This window comes from Neolamprologus multifasciatus, chromosome 2 (genome assembly GCF_963576455.1).
Source record: "Neolamprologus multifasciatus chromosome 2, fNeoMul1.2, whole genome shotgun sequence".
NCBI classification, from domain to species: Eukaryota; Metazoa; Chordata; class Actinopteri; order Cichliformes; family Cichlidae; genus Neolamprologus; species Neolamprologus multifasciatus.
Window position 1 is genome coordinate 33106876 of NC_140440.1, and position 18663 is coordinate 33125538.

Here is an 18663-nt window from a genome sequence, read left to right on the forward strand (position 1 = left end):
CAGCAGCGCTCACTGCTGCTCAGCTGACATTTGTGACTAAAAGAATCGAATTTACATAAAAACACAGCTTACACTGTTTTTCTTCATATTTTTAAAGGACCATCACCGCGCAGTTGAATTGTAATACAGTTATGAAAGCTACAGATCATCTTCTGTTTTTTGTTTTAGGTGCAAATGTTAGTCAGCTGCAAATGACTTGCATTTTTTCCCTCCTCAGGAGCACTATGAAGCAGTGATGAGGCGGACGTTGGAGCGTAGTCAGCAAGTCGAGCAGAGGCAGAAAAGATGGTCTTGGGGAGGACTGTCCACAGACTCAGATGGACGAACAGGTACTTTAGTTCGTCCTTGATAGTTCAGTGTATTGTGTGCTACACCACAGCTGGGATGAAATTTGGCCTAAATCTGAAAGCGGTTCATTGCAGTTTTATTTTTGTTTTGTTTTTCCAGCAGCTAATGCAAACAACAGATAAACCCAGTTGAGTCGTAGACAGTTAGTTTAGCCAAATCACAGCATTCTTGCTTGTTGTCTGATCAAAGCCCTCTCAGACGGCCTCTCAGCCCTCATTTTACCGTGTCCACCAGAAAATCAAACCCGTCCGGTGTATGTGATGATAGTCCGGTGTTCAGATGATAATCTGAACAGTGGGTGTCAAGCGAAGGCTGATGACTATCAGCCATTTCTAACCTTCATCTCTTTCACTTATTTGAAGGATATGTCATGATGTCATATGTTTTATCGCTCTTTCCTGAGAGCTGTCTTTTCCCACAGGAGATTCTGATGCCAGTGCCTCATCTCCAGTAACTATAGTTATCTCCTCTCCCTCACCAGAAAAGCCACCAAGGAGTCATCAAGGTTTTGTTTGTTAATATTTAATTCACTGGTGTAGCTTCACAGCATGGGTAGTCACTGGCTCTCCAAATGCACTGGCAATGCTTCCTCCCACTACCTTTGTTTCCACCAACCTCATGCAGTTTTTTGTTTGTGTTATTTTACTAATATTTTTTCTTTAGAGCCTTTGAGCTATAGGTTTGGTTACTGGTCACTTTTTCCATTGTTGTTTTTGACATTGTAACTAATCAACAAATTTTTATATACCCAATACATTTTTTTGCAAAGGCAGTCAACCTATCCTTAATGCTCTGAAGCTGCCTTAACTAACTGACATGTGTACGCACACAGCTCATAATCATAAGAACTAGAAAATCTATATTAAAAAAAAAAAACCCCACAGGCCTGAAGTAAGGACATGAATGCAAATCGTTTTTAATATTTAAGGATTTTAAATGTAAAAGCCATTTTATTCCTGAATTCTGGCTGTAATTGCTCATTCCTATTGTTGTGCATTTCAAGATCACATGGGTGACTTTGCAATAATTCCTCTTTGAATGGTATTCCAAGAAAGCACTATTGTATCTGGCACAGACAATATAATGCTTATGCTCTGCTCTTGGAGGGATTCAACATAAACTTTTTTGTTTACTAACTAACAGCAATGCCTGATTCTGAAATCACAGTGGCTGTGTTTTGATATTTATGCTTATGGCATGTACTGTTGTCGATTCGGTGTGTTGCTGAATGCCCATTTTGTTAGTAGCATGATAGCATGATCAATTAAGTTAATAGGAAAATCCATCCCCAAAGACAAGTATAGTTTGTGTCCTTTTATTTCAGGTGTATTAACTTATAGCCCTTTGCCTGTTGGAGGTATTGAAATACAGCAGATGTCATGTTACTCCCTTTTGTGAACCTAAATTCCCTCCCTTTTGCCTCCAGCTTAAATCCCGCCTCCCTTGTCTGTCTTTCCTCCTCCCTCTTAGTGGACAAGCGCTCCACATCCACCACAAACCTGAAACAGCCGCCTGAGGCTGGCATCAGCAAACGCCTATCCTCCTCCTCCGCCACCCTCCTCAAATCACCTGACAAACGTAAGTCTCCTCGCTTCCCTCCCTCTCCTCCTTCCTCCCTGCTTCCATCCTACCCAGTGCTCCAACTTAACCAACAAGTGTTTTGTTTTTGTGTGTGTGTGAGAATATTTATGAATGAGCTTTTTCAGGTATTGTACCATTTCTGAAATGGAGCAAACTGAACGAACTCTGACCCCTCTCCTTTTTCATATCCAGGGTTTAACAGACTCACTGATGCAGAGAGGGATCGGTAAAACTGCTTTAATCTGTTTCTCATTCCTGATTCCAGATACTGCCCAGTTCTTCTGCATACATTCACTGCATCTCTTCGGATTCATTAATCAGTAAATAGTTTTAAGGGCTGCTGAGCACCAAACGATGATGTTCATGAATATTCTCTTGTATTATAGAGAGCTGTCACTCTTCTGTTACAATATACTCAATCCTGTTTTGATTCACGTAGAATATAGTAGAAGTGTGCAAAAAAAATCATGAAACGGGTATTTGATTTCTACAGGAAATAATCAACGCAGCTGGGTGAATCACATCTCTTCACAGCCTCTTCAGGCTGACAGTGTCGTTTTTATTTTCCTTTTCAGCATAACTGGTTTCTCTTTACTTCTCAGCTTGTTTCATAATAAATTATGCCACCACTCTGAATACAATATATGAATGAATTCCAAAATGTTGTGTACCAGTTACAAGCTAGTCTCGTTATTTCACCTTTGGGTTATTTCATCATTGTCCCTCAGGTGTTAAGCCAAGGAGTTCATCTTGTAACCGGTTACCTAGCAATGCCAATGCTGATCAGGCCAGTAAGGAAGACGACAAAAAGCTTCAGGTGGAACAGACAGGTGCAAAAGATCCCCTCTTCGTCTCGCATGATACTTTAATAACCAATATTGTGTTGAATACACAATTTGTCAAAATATTGCATTATTTATTAAACACTCAGCTGTGTCTTATGCATGACATGCACACTAAAGATTGGCTTATTGCTTGTTATTTTGTTGAAACACTTAAAGAGGCTAAGAGTAGTATTACAATAGTCAGCTCTGATTTAGGGAGAATGAGCTAGTGTGATCAGATGGAAAAGTTGAAGCTCGTCTTTGTATCACGGCTTCATCTCTTAAACTGGGGCATCAGCTGCTGTCAGCCTTAACCCGGTGACTCACATAAAGCAAAACAAAGTGCACATGACTTGTAGACTTTCTTAAGGGTTTCCTTGTTGACTCGCCCAGTGCCTGCTCGGCTGTAACTCCACTCTCATGTTCCCAGGCCGTTCTGTGAAGAAGAGAAGTTCCTCCCTTACGCGAGTAAGTCTGGGCAGAGCACAGACCCCTGCAAAGCCTGATAAGGGGACAACGGATGATCAAGGTGGCTAGCATGAACAATCAGCATGCAACACTCATGCATCTGTCTTTAAATAATAAGCATGTGGCTCTGATGCTACTTCATCATTCTGAATCCTCTTGTATTTTTAAATCCATAACAACGCTGACTGCTGCTAAGAGCTTTTAGGGATAAAAAATCTCATTTATCTCCTTTCAGACTTATGAAGTTCAAGGTTTTTTTAATGCTGGATCTTCTTGCTGCATATGGCCTTTTTTCCATTCATGTTCTCATTTACCTAAATGCTCAGATGCAGTTTTCTCTACGCTGCCAGTTGTCTTTGATTTTCTGTGAACGTTATGCTTGTTCCATCAATCCTTTAACCTTTTTGCTGTCTTGACCTAGCTGATGCTGCTCTACGTCACATTTCTCACTGGACGTGAATCTTGTTTTAACCCCCTTTTGTATTTTATTTTTTTATCTTTTCATTTTTTCAAGTGTTCACTAAGGAAGTGTCTGTTGTGTGCTCTGCTTGGACTAACACTGTGTATTGTTTTGTTGTCACAAAGTGTTGATTGTTTTCTCCCTCCAACATGACGTCATAGGTGGATTTAAGTCACTCGTGCTTCATTGCGGTGTGTGTCCGTGCCATCCCAACATAGCAGCCACAGAGCACACAAATGACCTAAGCAAATCACTGTACTCTGTGTTGCTATTAACAACCAGTGCTTTTATTTGTTCCGTAGCCAAACCAGTCACTTTGTATGTATGAAACTAAAGAAAAAAGCTCTTGTCTGCTATTCATGTATGTTCTGTGTGTTTAATCTGAGCAGTAGCACAACACATAAGCCGTCTTCCATACTGAATCAGCATTTTAGAGCTTAATTTTAATTTTTTTTCATAATTCTACCCTTATTACAAAAATAACTACAGAAATTATGACCTGGATATAGAGTAGGAAACAGCAGGAAGTCATGTCGCCAGCCTCAGCGGGCAGCCACTAAATGATTAACAAAAATCAGGTCTGTCAACAACACATGTCTCCTCAGGAAGGGGCTATAAAAGGAAGTGAGAATCTAGAATCTCCTTTTGAAGAGCTAACATTTAGGTACATGTAGCAAAAACAACCTATTATAAGCGCCAAATATTTCTCAGTTGCAGTTTTTATTTTTTTAAGTATCAGCAGCCTTAATGGGGAATTTTCTTAGTGTCTTAGCTAGTGTGCTTTTAGAAGGGCTGTAGTCGTCCTCTTTCTTTACAGGAATAATTTGGACCGTTTTTTTCTATTTCCACAATAGAGAACATTGCACAGCATTAGATGTAGAACTGTAATAGACATGGTCACTATTCTTTTGTTTATTCTTCTCTTCTTCTTACCCAGTATTATTCTTCTGATTGCTTTAAAGTCATTTCATAATTTGTTTTTCCCTTCAGCAAATCCTAAGGAACCATTACTTTGATGAGCTTTTCACTAATCACCTACCAGGCAAACTCTTTGATCAGTCTCGGTACTTTTCCACGGTCACCTTATGTACTGTCTTTTATTGAGTATCCTTCTTTAACTCTATATTTATGAAAGTATAAAGACAGTTTATAAGGAACCTATCTAAGACGAGAGCCATTACTTTTGGTTCTGTATGTTGATTCTCTTGTTAAATCACATGGTGAACTTTGTTTCTTTACTTTTATTCCCCATTCTCATCCACTCTTTCTATCTTGGCCTTTACATTCTCTTGCTTTTTTTCCGGTGATCTGTGTTTTTTCGGCCGTGTAGCTCGCAGGCCACTGGCCACTACTGTGGATGGAGGGGTCCTTAGTCGCCTGCTCACACCCACCCAGGCCTCACTAGCTAGGAGCAAGAGCGCTGCCGCCCTGTCCGCTGAAGGAACAGATGCCCCAGGTAACCTCCGCTTAGGAGACCCTGATAGAGAGGAAAGTTGGCCAGGGACAGACCTGGTTACCCTCTCGTTTCATCAGTAAAAAGTCAACCTAGTTATTCCCATTATCAGTTAACTAGATGATTTCATTCCACTGCCCAGATGCACTTTTGGACTTTTCAAAGTGATTGGTCGCTTCAGAGTTTTGACTGCAGTTGTAGTGATCTAATGTTAACGTGTGCACAGTAATTAATCATAATAAATTGCATGAGAAAGTGTATTTACATTCTAACAAATAAACTGACATACTCACACATGTTTAGTTTACATGCATTTACAATCGGTTGTTGTGTGCTGAGCTGGGCTGTGCAGGGCAGTCTTGATCAGGAGCATTTCTCTGCCTCACAGTAGCTTCAGGGTCCACACTAGGAGATTTACTCTAAGCTGCTTACCTATTGGTTCTTGTTACATCAGAGTAGGTCTGTTGTGCCATTCCATGAGTTCTCATAGTGAGGCATAATATGTGTTGATATTATGGATGCTTTAAAGCATCCTGTGTGGGTTTTTATGTCGCTCTCGATGACTGACATGCCTTAACGTGAATACGTTTTTTGCTGTGGTGGTAATGATCAATTGCTATATACTGGTTGACAGCCTGCAATGATTAACACACACCCACATAATGAATACCTCTTTTTCCCTGGTTGACTGTGTGTTTTTATAGGTAGGAAGGGGAGTGCACTGTAAAGCACTTCAAAGCTGCAGCTGTATTTCTAGTGTTACAAACCTGTTAGAAGGTATAGATCCTCTGCCAAGTATAGCCCCAGTAGAAGCATGACTCACCCACATTAGCAGCAGCTCATTACAGGGTAGCTTTCATAGTCGTTGCTGCGGCGCAGAATAAACTCTGAATGAATTTAGTGAACAGGCTGTGGCAGGGAGAGTTCTTTGGGTCTCGGGATTATGATGGTTAATCCCTCAATCTGACACAGCAAGCTAGTGCACAGCACCATTTCCTCTTCTAACTGCAGGCTAGACTTAACCTAATTGCTAAAGACAGTGTGTTAGAGCCTTTGCCGTTACAGTTTTATAGTTCTTTCTCAGTCCTGTCCTGAAACTCGAAAGGTCGGTCTCTCTCTGATTAGGAACAGTTACAGCATGACAAAAGAAAGGCGTATTACTCATTACTCATACTCTAGTTACTGTACTCGAACACAGCAAGCAGTGCTATTTACATTCACTATGTGTTTAGCGTACTAATAAATCTGTGTGATTTTTGTGTGTGTGCAGTGTCAGTGTGCGTTCTACTTTGGTGGTGGTAGGTTTTACATAATGTGTGTTGTGCTGTGCTTATGGTGCCCGGTGTTTAGATTTGTTCATGTTGTATCCAGAAGCTGCAGGGTGTTTGGGTTTTTGCCACATTGTTGCTCCCTGCTTGTTATGTGTCTCCAGTAATTTCCAGCCCGTCCGGAGTTTCAGAAATTAAGCTTTTCCCTGCGTAATGAGCTATATCTAACAAGTCGCTTTTTTGTTTTTTTTGTGCTCTTTCTCCTTACAAAAACTTTTCATTTCTTCCATCCATCATTCTCCCTTCCTCATCCCTTCTTTCCCCAACCTTACCTCTGTATTCCCCCTCTTTTCTTAATCATTCACTCCTTTTGCTTTTTGCTGCTTTGCTGCCCAATTTGGTCGCTTGTCACTCCTCCCATTGGTTGTGCTCCCATGGTCCTGCGATGACTGTGTCCTTTACCAGAGTGTCACCTGTGTCCTCGCTCAGCCTCTGCCAGCCCATTGCACCCACCCCGTGGTCCAGTGCGCAGCCGCAGCAGCGACCGACAGAAGAGCAGCATGACCACATCTGTGTCAGCCGATGGAGCCCTGGACCCTTCGATGGTATGAACACCTTCGTTTTAATAACTGAACTTAGCTTTTAATCGTTGATCTCAATTTTAAATATGTTCTCATGTCAGAAAACTGAAAAATAATGTTCGATTTGTTTAGTATCACTTTGCATTTGCTGATGGAGTAACCTGGATGTAGGGCTTTAGCTGGCATCTCCTAATCTATATCCAAATTTCCGAGCGATAGACACATTTAGGTTACACATTTGGTTGTGACTATAAGAACGACAGGGTATGTTATTCTGCTCATAGAAGATGTGCTTGAAATAATTTAATGCAGTTTTGATTATAATATATAATTAAAAAAAACGTGTAGCAAAGCTATAGTTTTATTTCTGTGGGAAAGTTGTTACATTTTGTTTGGAAATCATGGACAGAAAAAGTTTGGTTTTGGTAACATTGTAGCAAGAGGGAGCACAGCAGGTAGTGCTACCTACAGTGACTGTGTGTTTAGTGTACTAATAAATCTGTGTGATATTTGTGTGTACAGTGTCAGTGTTTGTTCTACTGTGGTGGTGGGTTTTATGTAGTCTGTGCTGTGCTTGGTGTTCATATTTGTTCATGTTGTATCCAGAAGCCAAAATGAAAAATTTCCTACATTAAAATTTGTGCAACAAACAGAGTGGTATGGAAAAAAATAATTTGCCCCCTTCCTGATTTATTAGTGAGTCATCAATGCACATTTGGAGTATTTGTGGTAGTCGCACACTCTTGTGAAGGTGTAGAGGTTTCTTTATTTGTGGATAATAGCTCTTGCTGTGGTTCACCGGAGTCCCAAAGCCTTAGAAATGACTTTCCAGACTGATAGTTGTCAATAACTTTCTTTCTCGGCTGTTTCTTTAGATCGCAGCGCTGTGTGTTGCTTTTCGAAATTTATTAGCCCACTTTATTTTGTTAGACAGTTTCTATTTAAACGATTTCTTGGTTCAGCAGCTCTGACATTAAGCATGCCTGGGTGTAGTTAGAGAAAATAAACTCAGGTTTCCATAAATGTGATTCATTACAGTCAACTCATCATTTAAAGGAGGGTGGGTTACTTTTTCCACATAGAGCCAGTTAGGTTTTGATAACTAACCAGTGATCTCTGTCTAATATTAGAATTTGTTAGATCTGAAACATTTGAGTAAGACAAATATGCACAAAAAAGAAGAAATCAGGAAGGAACAAATGCTTTTTCATGTCACTGTATATGCATATATCCTGCTACATTTGCCTGTCAAAGTACTTCTGCAGGATGCTAACCATAGGGAAATGTTACTCATGCAGCTGCTCTTTGAACTTTGCTGGTCGTTCATTTAAACATGGGCAAAATGTCATACTGCTGATGCTTGAGGGTCTTATCTGTATGGTCTCGCTTGTTGGTCTGCCGTGCCTGGTTCTCTCTAAACCTGGCTTTCTTCCTCCTTCGCTGTGGTTGTGAAGGGCTTCATTGTCATAGTATGAAACAAAGGGATTCACAGTGGCCTGATTATGGACAAATCAGGCCATGCAAAGCAGACCCCACCCAGACCGTGGGACCCAATGTCAGAAGCCTCTGACTTTTCTCACCATCATGTTATCATCTCTCCTCAAGATGTACTGAATGGATAATGTGGATAGTTGGAATTCAAAGACTTATATTTGTATTACATCTCAATACAAACCAGTAATTGTTTTAAAGTAAATTTTCAAGACCTGCAGCAAAAGTAAGAATACGGTGAGGAGTTTGTAACAAAGTAAAAGCTTTTTTTGGGGGAGGGATCACTTAAATTCATCACTAAAGTACTTTGTTTTTATATATGTTCTATAAATATTTCATAATACACAAAGGATTTTGTGGGAATTGGTTTTACGTTCTTGGAATAACCCTATTTGCGAGGGGTTTTATTAATACTGTCTCCACTTGTGTCCTTTTTTTGTGAAATTACAGAAAGATAAGAAGTTAACATCACCTGTGGGGCAACGTCCTGCCTCCCCATCCACTCCAGGTCGGCACCGCTCGCCATCGCCTGCCCCCAGTCCAGGTCCAAAGAGGACTCCTTCGCCTTCAGCACCCAAGTAAGACTCCTACACAGGATTTGTTATGAAACACATGCATTTTCATTTGGTTTTAAGTCCGAAAATAAGATGCCACACACAATTTCTTCTGCAGGCAAAGCCCTAAGATGCGCCCAGCCTCTCCAGGCGCAATGAAACAACGCCCACCGTCTCCTCAGCCTGCATCAACCAAACCCCCACCCATCCAGAAGCCTCTCGCTCCAGCGGGACCACCAACCTTACGAAAGAGGAACTCCAAGTCCAAAGATCTATGTCCTGTTCAAGCTGTGGCTCAACAGTCCTCTGATTCCAGCAAGACCAAAGACAAAGATGGTGAGCAGTTAACAGAGAAAGATTTCTTTATGTACTGTGACTTAACAGCTATTGTCACCTGACAGTCAGTAGCAGTATTTGCCAAGACTGATCATTATCCTGCAAACCAGGATGTTTGTTCAGCCATTAAAGCAGGACAAGATGATGTCTTTGTAAACCAAACTAAGTCTTAAGTCACTAAGTTAAAGTGTTTTCGGCTAATGTACTGCAGCACGTCTAGTTCCAGGTGATTACCTCCAGGTCATAATGACATATCCCTTTTTTTTCAAAAATGTTGCTTCTGCAAAAGGACTGTTTGTCCTGCACGTAGTTATCGGCACATGCTTCATTTACTGCATTCAGAGGAAACTGCAAACAGAATTTGTGCTTTAAGCACAAGAGAATCAATCACTGAACATGGTTTTATAACATGTCATTTTATTTTAGTAGACACACCATTATTGGGATTGTGTTTACATATCGCAATAAATCTCGGTGAAGCAGAAAAGGTAGCGTTTACCACCTGCAGTCGCATGCTTTAGACATTTGGATTTGCTGTTTCTTCTGCCACCTCCTGGCAGGGAAAATGGTTTTCATATGGATTTACATGCAACCAGATATCCACTAGAGGTGGGAATCACCATACATCCCACGATACGATATTATCACAATACTTAACGCACGATACGATATTATTGCAATTTTTTTTAAATATTTTGTGATATTCAGATTCTGTACATAAAGGTAAACTTTATCAATATTCATTTTATCTAATATCAAAGTCTCACACTCAGTCTTTCTCTCATTTCAGTTTTATTGTTGACAAACTGAACGGTTTGTATTACAGTCTAGTCCAACTTAACTGAACGCAACCATCTGGTACAATTATAGCTATTCTGAACTATGCAGTTTATGAAAACTATGCAGCCCCTTCAGCAACTGAAGAATTTGAAAGTAAATTAAAACAAAATAGAATTTTACATTAAATAAAAAAGTTTTAAACTTAATTAAAATAAAACATGTCTTAAATTAAAATAAGTAAAATGTCATGTTTATTGCTGCCAAAACAAGTTAAACACATTTGGACAGAGAAGGAATGTCAGGATTCTTGCTCAGAAAAAGGATCAACATGCTCTGAAGTCAGAGCACAAAAACCTTTTTTGTAACAAAATATCGATTTCTGCTGTCCCTGTATCGATACATTATTAGCAAACAAAATATCACCATGCTACACAGTATCGATTTTTTTCCCCCACCCCTAATATCCACTGTGTGTTAGAAAGCTCTAAAAGCATGGTCCAGTTTAGGTTGCACATTTATTTTTAGGAGTGTATGAACGGCGTTTACCCTGCCTTTTTACCCTGTGTCTGCTGAGATAGGCTCCAGTCCCCAATGGCTGTTTTATGAGCAGTTAAGAAAATGGAAGGATGGATTTATTCAGCATAAATAGATTTGTCACATTGCTTACTATGGCTTAATACACCCAAAACACCCAAAACATAAAACATAAATGGCTTGATGTGTTAACCTTTGTTATCTAACCTCATGTATGAATTCCTGAGGAGAGTAATTCACTCAAAGCAAAGGGATACTCTGGGATTCAAGTTAAACTTTATCAAGACACTTTCTTCACTGTTCTGCTTCTGTCTTTTCTGTGATGACAAATTCTTTGTGAGCCGCTGGTTTTCAGGACTGTCTGGAAGTCACAATAGAAGCAGCAGGAGAGTATTCAAGAGTGTAGTCCAGCCCTCAAAAGGCATCCAGGGGTATGATAATGGACATGGTCTGATACTTGAGGGCAAAGGTAGGGCTGCACAATTTTGCATAAAATGAGAATCACGATTTTTTGGCTTAGAATTCAGATCACAATTCTCTCACGATTTTCTTTCCCAGTATAAATATTTATTGCACTTATTAACTGCACATCAACTTCGTAACAGTTGAGACTGAACACAAAAACAATAAATAAACATAAAAACAACAAATGTCTCACGTTTTGGGGGTTGCCGCACCGCTCCGTCTCCACCGTTGCTCGACACTGCGTGTATAGAGCAGGTAGTGCAACGGCACTGTGTAGCGTTTGTCTAGGGTGTTGATCATTTTCCTAAATCCCTCGTTTTGCACAGTGTTGATGGAGCCATATCTTTGGTCAGGTGATAAGTAATAGCCTCCGTAATTACTTTGTGCCTGTGGAAGTTCGACGGGTATAGGGAAGCGCTGTATAAGGTTCCCGTTATTGATGTTTGGGTGGTTGACCGGGACGAATTTTCTCCTGTCACTTTCTCGTCATCCCTGACGTGCTCTCCGTTGTTTTTTCCCTGCTAATTTTAGCATCACACGGCACAGCTTCTGTATCACGTGGTATAAGGCTCCGCCCTTGTCATTTGTTGAGCAGGAAGAGTGAGCGCTTGTTTTCATGCAGATTACGTCCCGGATCAAAATGCGGTACAATCGTCGTCGTCGTTTTTTTTTTTTTGTTTTTTTTGTTTTTTTTTTTTGTTTTTTTTAATCGTTGTCATTTGGAAATGAGATCGCACATAAGTATGAATCGAGATCGTGATTTTCTAACGATTAATTGTGCAGCCCTAGGCAAAGGTATACCTGACGAGGGGATGGGACTTTACCATGTGCTGATGAAGGTCGGTGATGGTAGGGATGATGTGCTGCCAGAGCTTGATTTGAGAAGAAAGGTTAAAGTTGAGGTAAATCAGGCCCGTACAGCATCGACAAAGTAGCTGACAGAAAGTCCTCAACCTCCGCATTTGTCTTTTCCACCTGTCAGACTCAAAGACTACGACAGGCACCAACTCGGCTGCTGAGGCTGCCAAGATCCTGGCAGAAAACCGTAGACTGATGCGAGAGCAGAAAGAGAGAGAGGAGAAGCTTAGGCTACAGAAGGAGGAAGAGGAGAGGTAAGATTATTTGAGCTGCTGGAACTGTGTCCTTGTTTGTTCCATAAGGTATCATCATAACTTAATATATGTTTTTATTGTGTGTTGTTTGTCTATATATGACAGAGAAACCTCATATATGACCACAGCGTAACAACAGTAGTTTGGAGCTGCTTGTATTTTACAGCCACATGTGCGATTTGCATTGTTTTAGCTAATGAAACAGGCTGAGGCATACTGGTAATGAATACGAATAATTTTCATTTGTCAAGATACGTTAAATTAAGAGGTGCCATTTTTGACTATCTTAGGTTGAGAAAAGAAGAAGAGGCACGTTTAGCAGAAGAGGCTCGATTGAAACGTCTGGAGGAGGAAAAGCAGCTTGCAGAGGAGAGAAAACTTAGGGAAGAGGAAGAGGCTCGCCTAGCAGAGGAGGAACGGATTAGGCTGGCAGAGGAGGAAGCACAAAGGCAGGCCGAGCTCCAAAGGGAACGCGAGGAGGCCGAGGCCAAAGCCCAGGAGGAGGCAGAGAGAGTTCGTCAGGAGAGAGACCGCATTATGCAGCAGAACCAACAGGAACGTATGGAGAGGAAGAAGGTATGATGGGTGCATCGACTTTTTTTATTTTTGTTTTGGGCCTTGATTCATCGACGTGTCATTAAATAATTGACATGTCTCTCTCCTTTACCCAAGAGTCCAGATCACATTGGTAAAGTAATTACTAGAAATTTCTAACCTAACTTCTTTCTGTTACAGAGAATTGAAGAAATAATGAAGAGAACTAGAAAAGGGGACCCAAACGATTTAAAGGTGAGCTCACATTCAGTCAATCCATTTGGTCGTATTTGTGATTTTCGGAAAATTCTTTCGCAATCAAGGTCGGTTAACATTTGTCTCCTGTGTAGAGAGATGATGATAAATGCACACAGGAGAATGAAGATGAGGAAATGGACCAGATAAACTGTGAAACTAAAAGTAAGAGTTCTCCAGTCTTTTTCAGCTAACAATCTAAATATGCTGAGCAACTTTCATTATTTGTCTGTAACTGAGAATGTATCTTCTTACTTTCAATGTACTTACATATTGCTTGTGTAAAATTACATATATTTCTATGTAGGGCTGCTCGATTATGGCAAAAATGATAATCACGATTATTTTCACTGAAATTGAGATCTCGATTATTTGACGATATTTATTTAACAATAACAACGTATTGAATAATGACTTTAAAGATTGTCAAAAAATAATATAAAATAGTGTGCAAATGTTTGCAATATAAGAAATAAATGAAAAATGTAAACATCTATGTTTAGTGAACTTTGCAGTGTTGCTCTGTGGTGCAGCTACGACACTGTAGCAAAGTTTACACACTGTGTCTACTTGATCCACGTCTGACTCCGCCAACACATAATGTTTCCACACCAATGAAGTTTTTTTTACCTCTCTTTTCAACCAACGGCAGTCACTCTCCTCTCCAAATAACTTCTGCTTAGCTTTCCGAGCTTCCCTCGGGTCCTCTTGTTGTGACACGTGTTCAAAATGCAGAGAGATGCGCTCGATTTGCCACACGGAGCAGCGTGAGAGTAAAGCACGAGGGAGGGGCTAATAATCGGCTCAGTCATTTTTAATGATCGTTGAAAGCCCAGATCGTAATCATGATTAAAATTCGATTAATTGAGCAGCCCCATTTCTATGTGACTTGTGACGTGTCTAATCTGTGTTTTCATTGTCATCCTAATACAGTAACAGAGATTGACAAAGATGAGAGCTGTCTGTCCTCCGGGGAGCCTGCAACAGAGCGAGAAGAGCCCCTGGGCCACACGGACGAGAAGTCAGAGACAGACAAGGAGAATAACAATGGCACAAGCACAGATGAGACTCAGGCAGAAAGGTACAACTGTAGAGAAACCAACAAAACCCACAAACTGAGTTACGTTTAGTCATCTAAAACTTCCTCAAATAGTTGGCACTTTTTTTTCCTAATTCAAAACAGCCACCAGTTCTTTGCATATGTTCTCTTATGATGTTTTGTTTGTGCAAACTAGCACTGCTACCAACAACCAGATGTTTTAAAAGAGTTTTTCAAAAAGAAATGTATAGATTTGAGCAGTCCAATCAACTTGCAGGGTGGAGTTACGATTAAGTAGATGCGTTCCTCACAAAATACCGAGGTATTACAAGTTAGCTAACATGTCAAAGGTGGAACAAAATTTTCTCACATTATTAAACTGTTTTGATATGTTAGTGAAGCCAAAGACTCCCATCTCATATTTTACAGTTTGGCTTCTAACATCTTACAGAGAAATAAGTAAGATGCGTAACTATTTTTAAATCCCGGTAGCTCTGCAACCACGTGAGCTAGCGCAATAATTTTTTTTGCATATGAAACCGGAGGAGTTGTACTTACATCTTATGCCATCAGCTTGCCCTAGGTCACAGTTTCCTTCCACATATAGCTTTGCAAAAACTGCATAAAAAGCACTTGCAGCAACAAAAACATAATATTCCAGAAACACGCTTTGCCGATCCGATCAGCTGTTCATAACACTTCCTACGTCCATCAGCGTGAACTATCGCATGTCCGCCATGACCTGGCCGAAACCGGAAGTGGCGTCATTTTCGCGGAAATGTAGTTTTTTACCATCAAGGCCTCATGAGCCTATACTTGTGTTTTTAAAAGTTATGTTTGACTTTATGACTTTCTGTGTCGTTTCTGGGATGCTTAGGACTCATATTGCACTGCTGGAAATAGTTTATTTTGATGCAGATGCTGCTTTTTTGCAAATTTGCACTATAATGTTTATTTTCGTTTTTCCTGCAGTATATAAAAATTGGTGTATCTCAAAAATAAAACTATGAAGACACTCAAAATAAATTTCCTGTGGTGGGAAACTATTTTGTGCAACTTTTTTGTATTTACAGTTTTGAGGGATAAGCCTCTTAAATTTCTCTAACTAGAAATATATGTTAAAAAACAAAAACGATTTTCAATTTTTTTGTAGTTTATTGCACTTTTTTGCAATTTATGTAATTACTATGCACTTAATGCATGGATATTATTAAAATTTAGGCTATAATGGTTGTATTGATGTATATTGATGTATTGAAGCGCCTTGAGGCGACATTTGTTGTGATTTGGCGCTATATAAATAAAATTGAATTGAATTGAATTGAATTAGCAACTTGAAATGCTCCCAAAAATGGCACTAGAACATGTAAAAATATAATATAAGCTCTGGCGGACTTGGTTCTATGGTAGGTCTTAAAGGGTTAAAATACAAACACCTATAATAATCTCTTACTCTCCCTTGGTTCCCCTTCTTCAGTCCAGTACCTGAGGGTCGCCTTGTCGAGGGTTCTGAGTTCACGAATGAGCAAGACTCTACCAAGTTGGTCTCCACAGTCAATGGAAAATCCAACCAATGGAGCTTTGAGGAGCTCATTGACCTCAACGTCCACTCCAAGTCTCGACCCCTCCTTGAGGCGGGGGACTGTAACAATGTCTTGAACAATTGTGACGGGAGCTCAGACGGAACCAGAGTAGCCTTTGAAGACAATGAAACCCCCATCAGCACGCTGCATTCCTCCAGTCAACCCATAGAAGCCCTGCCAGGTGAGCTGTCAGTCGCCGATGACTCCGATGCTGCCATCGTCTAACTTAACAACTGACAAGAACTCTCATGTTTTATGTCCCTCCAGAGATTTGACGTCTGCGGCGTCGCTGAGAAGCCTCTTACTGTTGCACTCCTAAAGTTCCTGTCCAGTTGACCTCCTTAAAAATTCTGTCAATTCCAAGCAGCTTTCTCCCCTTTCTCCTCCTTTTCCACAGGGAGGAGCACAAGGTGAAGCGGAAAGACCACCCAAGTGCTACGTTTGCACCCTACATGATGAGGAAACTATGTATTGAAAGTATATATTAATAATTGTGCTTCAGGGAAATGCTGTCTATTCCTTCCACATGCTCACCCTGGGTCTTTTTCCTCTTCCTCTTGTGGTTTTTAGTTCTCCAGATTTTTTTTTTCTCAATTTTGTGTCCAGTTTTGATGATTTTTTTTTTTTTTAAAGTGTTTGCTTTTGTCAGGGGTGCGTTGTTATAATTTATTAATTTTGGCTTCTTTGATATTGTAATTATTGTTATCAAATGTTTAGTCTTTTTTTTTCTTCTTGTGAGAATATTCCAGGACACATGCACAATAGATTTTGTGAATTATTCTTAATTAATGGAAGAAATTGTTATACGTTCTGTTTTGTTGGGGTTTGGTGGAGGTGGCATCACAGGTTCTCCATGTGACTGATCTAAATTTACTTGACAGTCTACTTTTTGCAGCAACATGGCCTTACAATTTTTTTCCCTACTTTCTAATTTTTTAAAACAATTTTTTTTCATGCACGCACAGTTTAGCAATCCCCGCTAACCTCGGGATTGGCTGTGTTAATACATTACTTGACTGGGCTTTTGTCATTTCATCCCCCTCCTTTCATTCCCTCCCTTTCCTTCTTTGGCCACTAGAGGGCTTCAGCAGCATAGCAGTTGCATTTGAAGGCGAACCATGTGTAGATCCACATGTTCAGTAAACTTTTTGCACTTGTTTGAAGCTCACGGTTGGTTTAGGTTTTCTTCTTTTTTTTTTTTTTGCATCTGTATATAGAATACAAGTTTACTAATATTGTACTTTACAAGAGTTCTAGCTGGGTCCGGTTTTAGTGTCATTTGTGGCGACTCCTCCAACTGTTTGTCATAACACAGGTGAAATCCTGTACTTTATTTTTAGCTGCTTCTGAGCTTCTCGACATGGTGTTTGTTACTAAACTGAACTTGTGCTGAAACTAGGAATCAGGCTTTCAGTGATCCGAGCTTTAGTTCCCGCTTTGTGATTCATTCTTCTGTGTGCTTCATCATCAGTTCCACTTCTTTCCAACTAACCACCATCTAAATATCCTGTCAAACTAGCTGCTACATATGACAAAATGCATTTCAACTATTTTTGTAGTATACAATTTTGGCTGTTGGTTTATATATGAAAATGCATTTCTACATATATTTAAGTGTTATTATATTGTGTAAATAATCAGTATTAGGCAAATGAAGCCATGTTCAGGATGGAGTGGCTCAGGTTGTGGAGAATTTAAGAGTCTGTGTAAATGACTATTCGGTTTCAGTTTGACTGGTGCCGTGTGACGGGGTTGCCAGGTTCTGTTTGGCCTACCTGGCAACCCTTATGTCCCCTTTCACAAGAGCTCAACAAAACTGGGTGGCAATCTACTTTGTTTCCTAAGTTTCAGCTCTGTATCTGTAGCGCTAATTCTAAATTTTGCCTAAAAAAAAGACTAAACCAGTTGAGATTTGGATGACAGAGAGCCATTTTTGTCCTTACAAACACGTCTAAACCCATGATAAGAGTCATAGATGTGCCTCTCAGTGCTTTTAATGTCATCAAAATGCAATTAATGTCACGCAAAAGGACGTAGGGGTGTTGATTGGTCGTTGCAGGTGCGTCTGCTCAGGATTCAATTGTTCTACTGTAGAATAAGGAGGGCACTTCCACCCGACAAAACCTGACGTGGGTCAGGCTGGTTTTCTGGTTCTTCGTTATTCATGAAATGTTGAATTTCTTGATGCTTGAAAAGTCCAAGCACGAGGTTTGAGACCTTGAACTTTTGCCTTTTTCTCTGCTGGCTTACTAAACTCTCTCTGTACATATAAGGAGTCTGAGCTTTTTTAGCTTTTCAGCTTTGATTAATAAGCTCAAAGAATGTAACAGACTCCATAAACCGTCCTGCAATATTTACCACGTCTCTGAGCTTACGCGCTTTTAGCCATCTTGTGTTATTCTTCTAGGAAGCATGAGACTTTTTGCACTGTCACAAGTTACCCTTCGTCAAACAAAGCACGTATCTGAGGACTTGACAGACTCCTGGGGGAGCTGTGTAAACTTTCATAAAGAAAAAGTCATTTATGTAGTTCTGTCACTTATTCCCATCCAGATGTTTTAGTCTCATTCGTAACCTGAGCCTTAGATCTTTCATACTCCGCTTTGCTTTCCTGAATGCGCCTGTCTAAGGAGTGGTCGTAGTCGCTGCTTGAACACATACGGTGTCTGCATGTTACAGGGTATGGATGCAGAGCTCCTCAACATCATCTATAATGTTAGCTTAGAACGGTGCCTTAGATTAAGATTTAGTGTGGGTTGTTGGTTGTTTTTTTATTGTTTCACAGTCAACTAAGAAAGCTTCTCCTTACCTCGGCCTCGACAATCATTCTACTCAACAAGGGCAACTTTGTGAATATGAATATTTCTCTAGACGTTTTACTAACAATGCCCTGTCCACATATTACATTTGTACTGTAAATATATCTAAAGTTTACTGAGATACTGACTGTTAAAACAATAAAGCCTTGAAAAAATATAATGTTTCCATTTCTTGCTG

The 18663-nt window shown here is 40.1% G+C and overlaps 2 protein-coding genes and 1 long non-coding RNA gene across 15 annotated transcripts in view; 2 read left to right on the forward strand and 1 right to left on the reverse strand.

The window, feature by feature from the left end:
- Positions 1–18645, forward strand: part of map7d3 (MAP7 domain containing 3) — a 30898-nt gene extending 12253 nt beyond the window's left edge. Inside the window, exons 5-20 of one of the 12 annotated variants that reach the window (XM_085184572.1) lie at positions 218–329; positions 770–853; positions 1819–1926; positions 2658–2759; positions 3184–3282; positions 5012–5137; positions 6868–7007; positions 8925–9052; positions 9147–9364; positions 12126–12255; positions 12546–12831; positions 12991–13044; positions 13140–13209; positions 13978–14125; positions 15561–15847; positions 15934–18645. In XM_085184572.1, coding sequence (XP_085040698.1) covers positions 218–329; positions 770–853; positions 1819–1926; positions 2658–2759; positions 3184–3282; positions 5012–5137; positions 6868–7007; positions 8925–9052; positions 9147–9364; positions 12126–12255; positions 12546–12831; positions 12991–13044; positions 13140–13209; positions 13978–14125; positions 15561–15847; positions 15934–15941 — 2100 coding nt within the window. In that variant the 3' untranslated portion in view covers positions 15942–18645. The remainder of the gene's footprint in view (positions 1–217; positions 330–769; positions 854–1818; positions 1927–2657; positions 2760–3183; positions 3283–5011; positions 5138–6867; positions 7008–8924; positions 9053–9146; positions 9365–12125; positions 12256–12545; positions 12832–12990; positions 13045–13139; positions 13210–13977; positions 14126–15560; positions 15848–15933) is intronic. The other 11 variants (XM_085184582.1, XM_085184598.1, XM_085184608.1 and 8 more) reach the window with 11 other exon arrangements.
- On the forward strand, positions 9371–12055 carry LOC146524910 (uncharacterized). Its single transcript, XR_014868599.1, has 2 exons — positions 9371–11147; positions 11939–12055. It is a non-coding gene; the product is annotated as an uncharacterized LOC146524910 (long non-coding RNA).
- Positions 16848–18663, reverse strand: part of fhl1a (four and a half LIM domains 1a) — a 19115-nt gene continuing 17299 nt past the window's right edge. For both annotated transcript variants that reach the window (XM_085184835.1, XM_085184826.1), the window contains exon 6: positions 16848–18663. This exon is cut by the window's right edge and continues 665 nt beyond it. The gene's annotated coding sequence lies outside the window, so the exon portion shown is untranslated.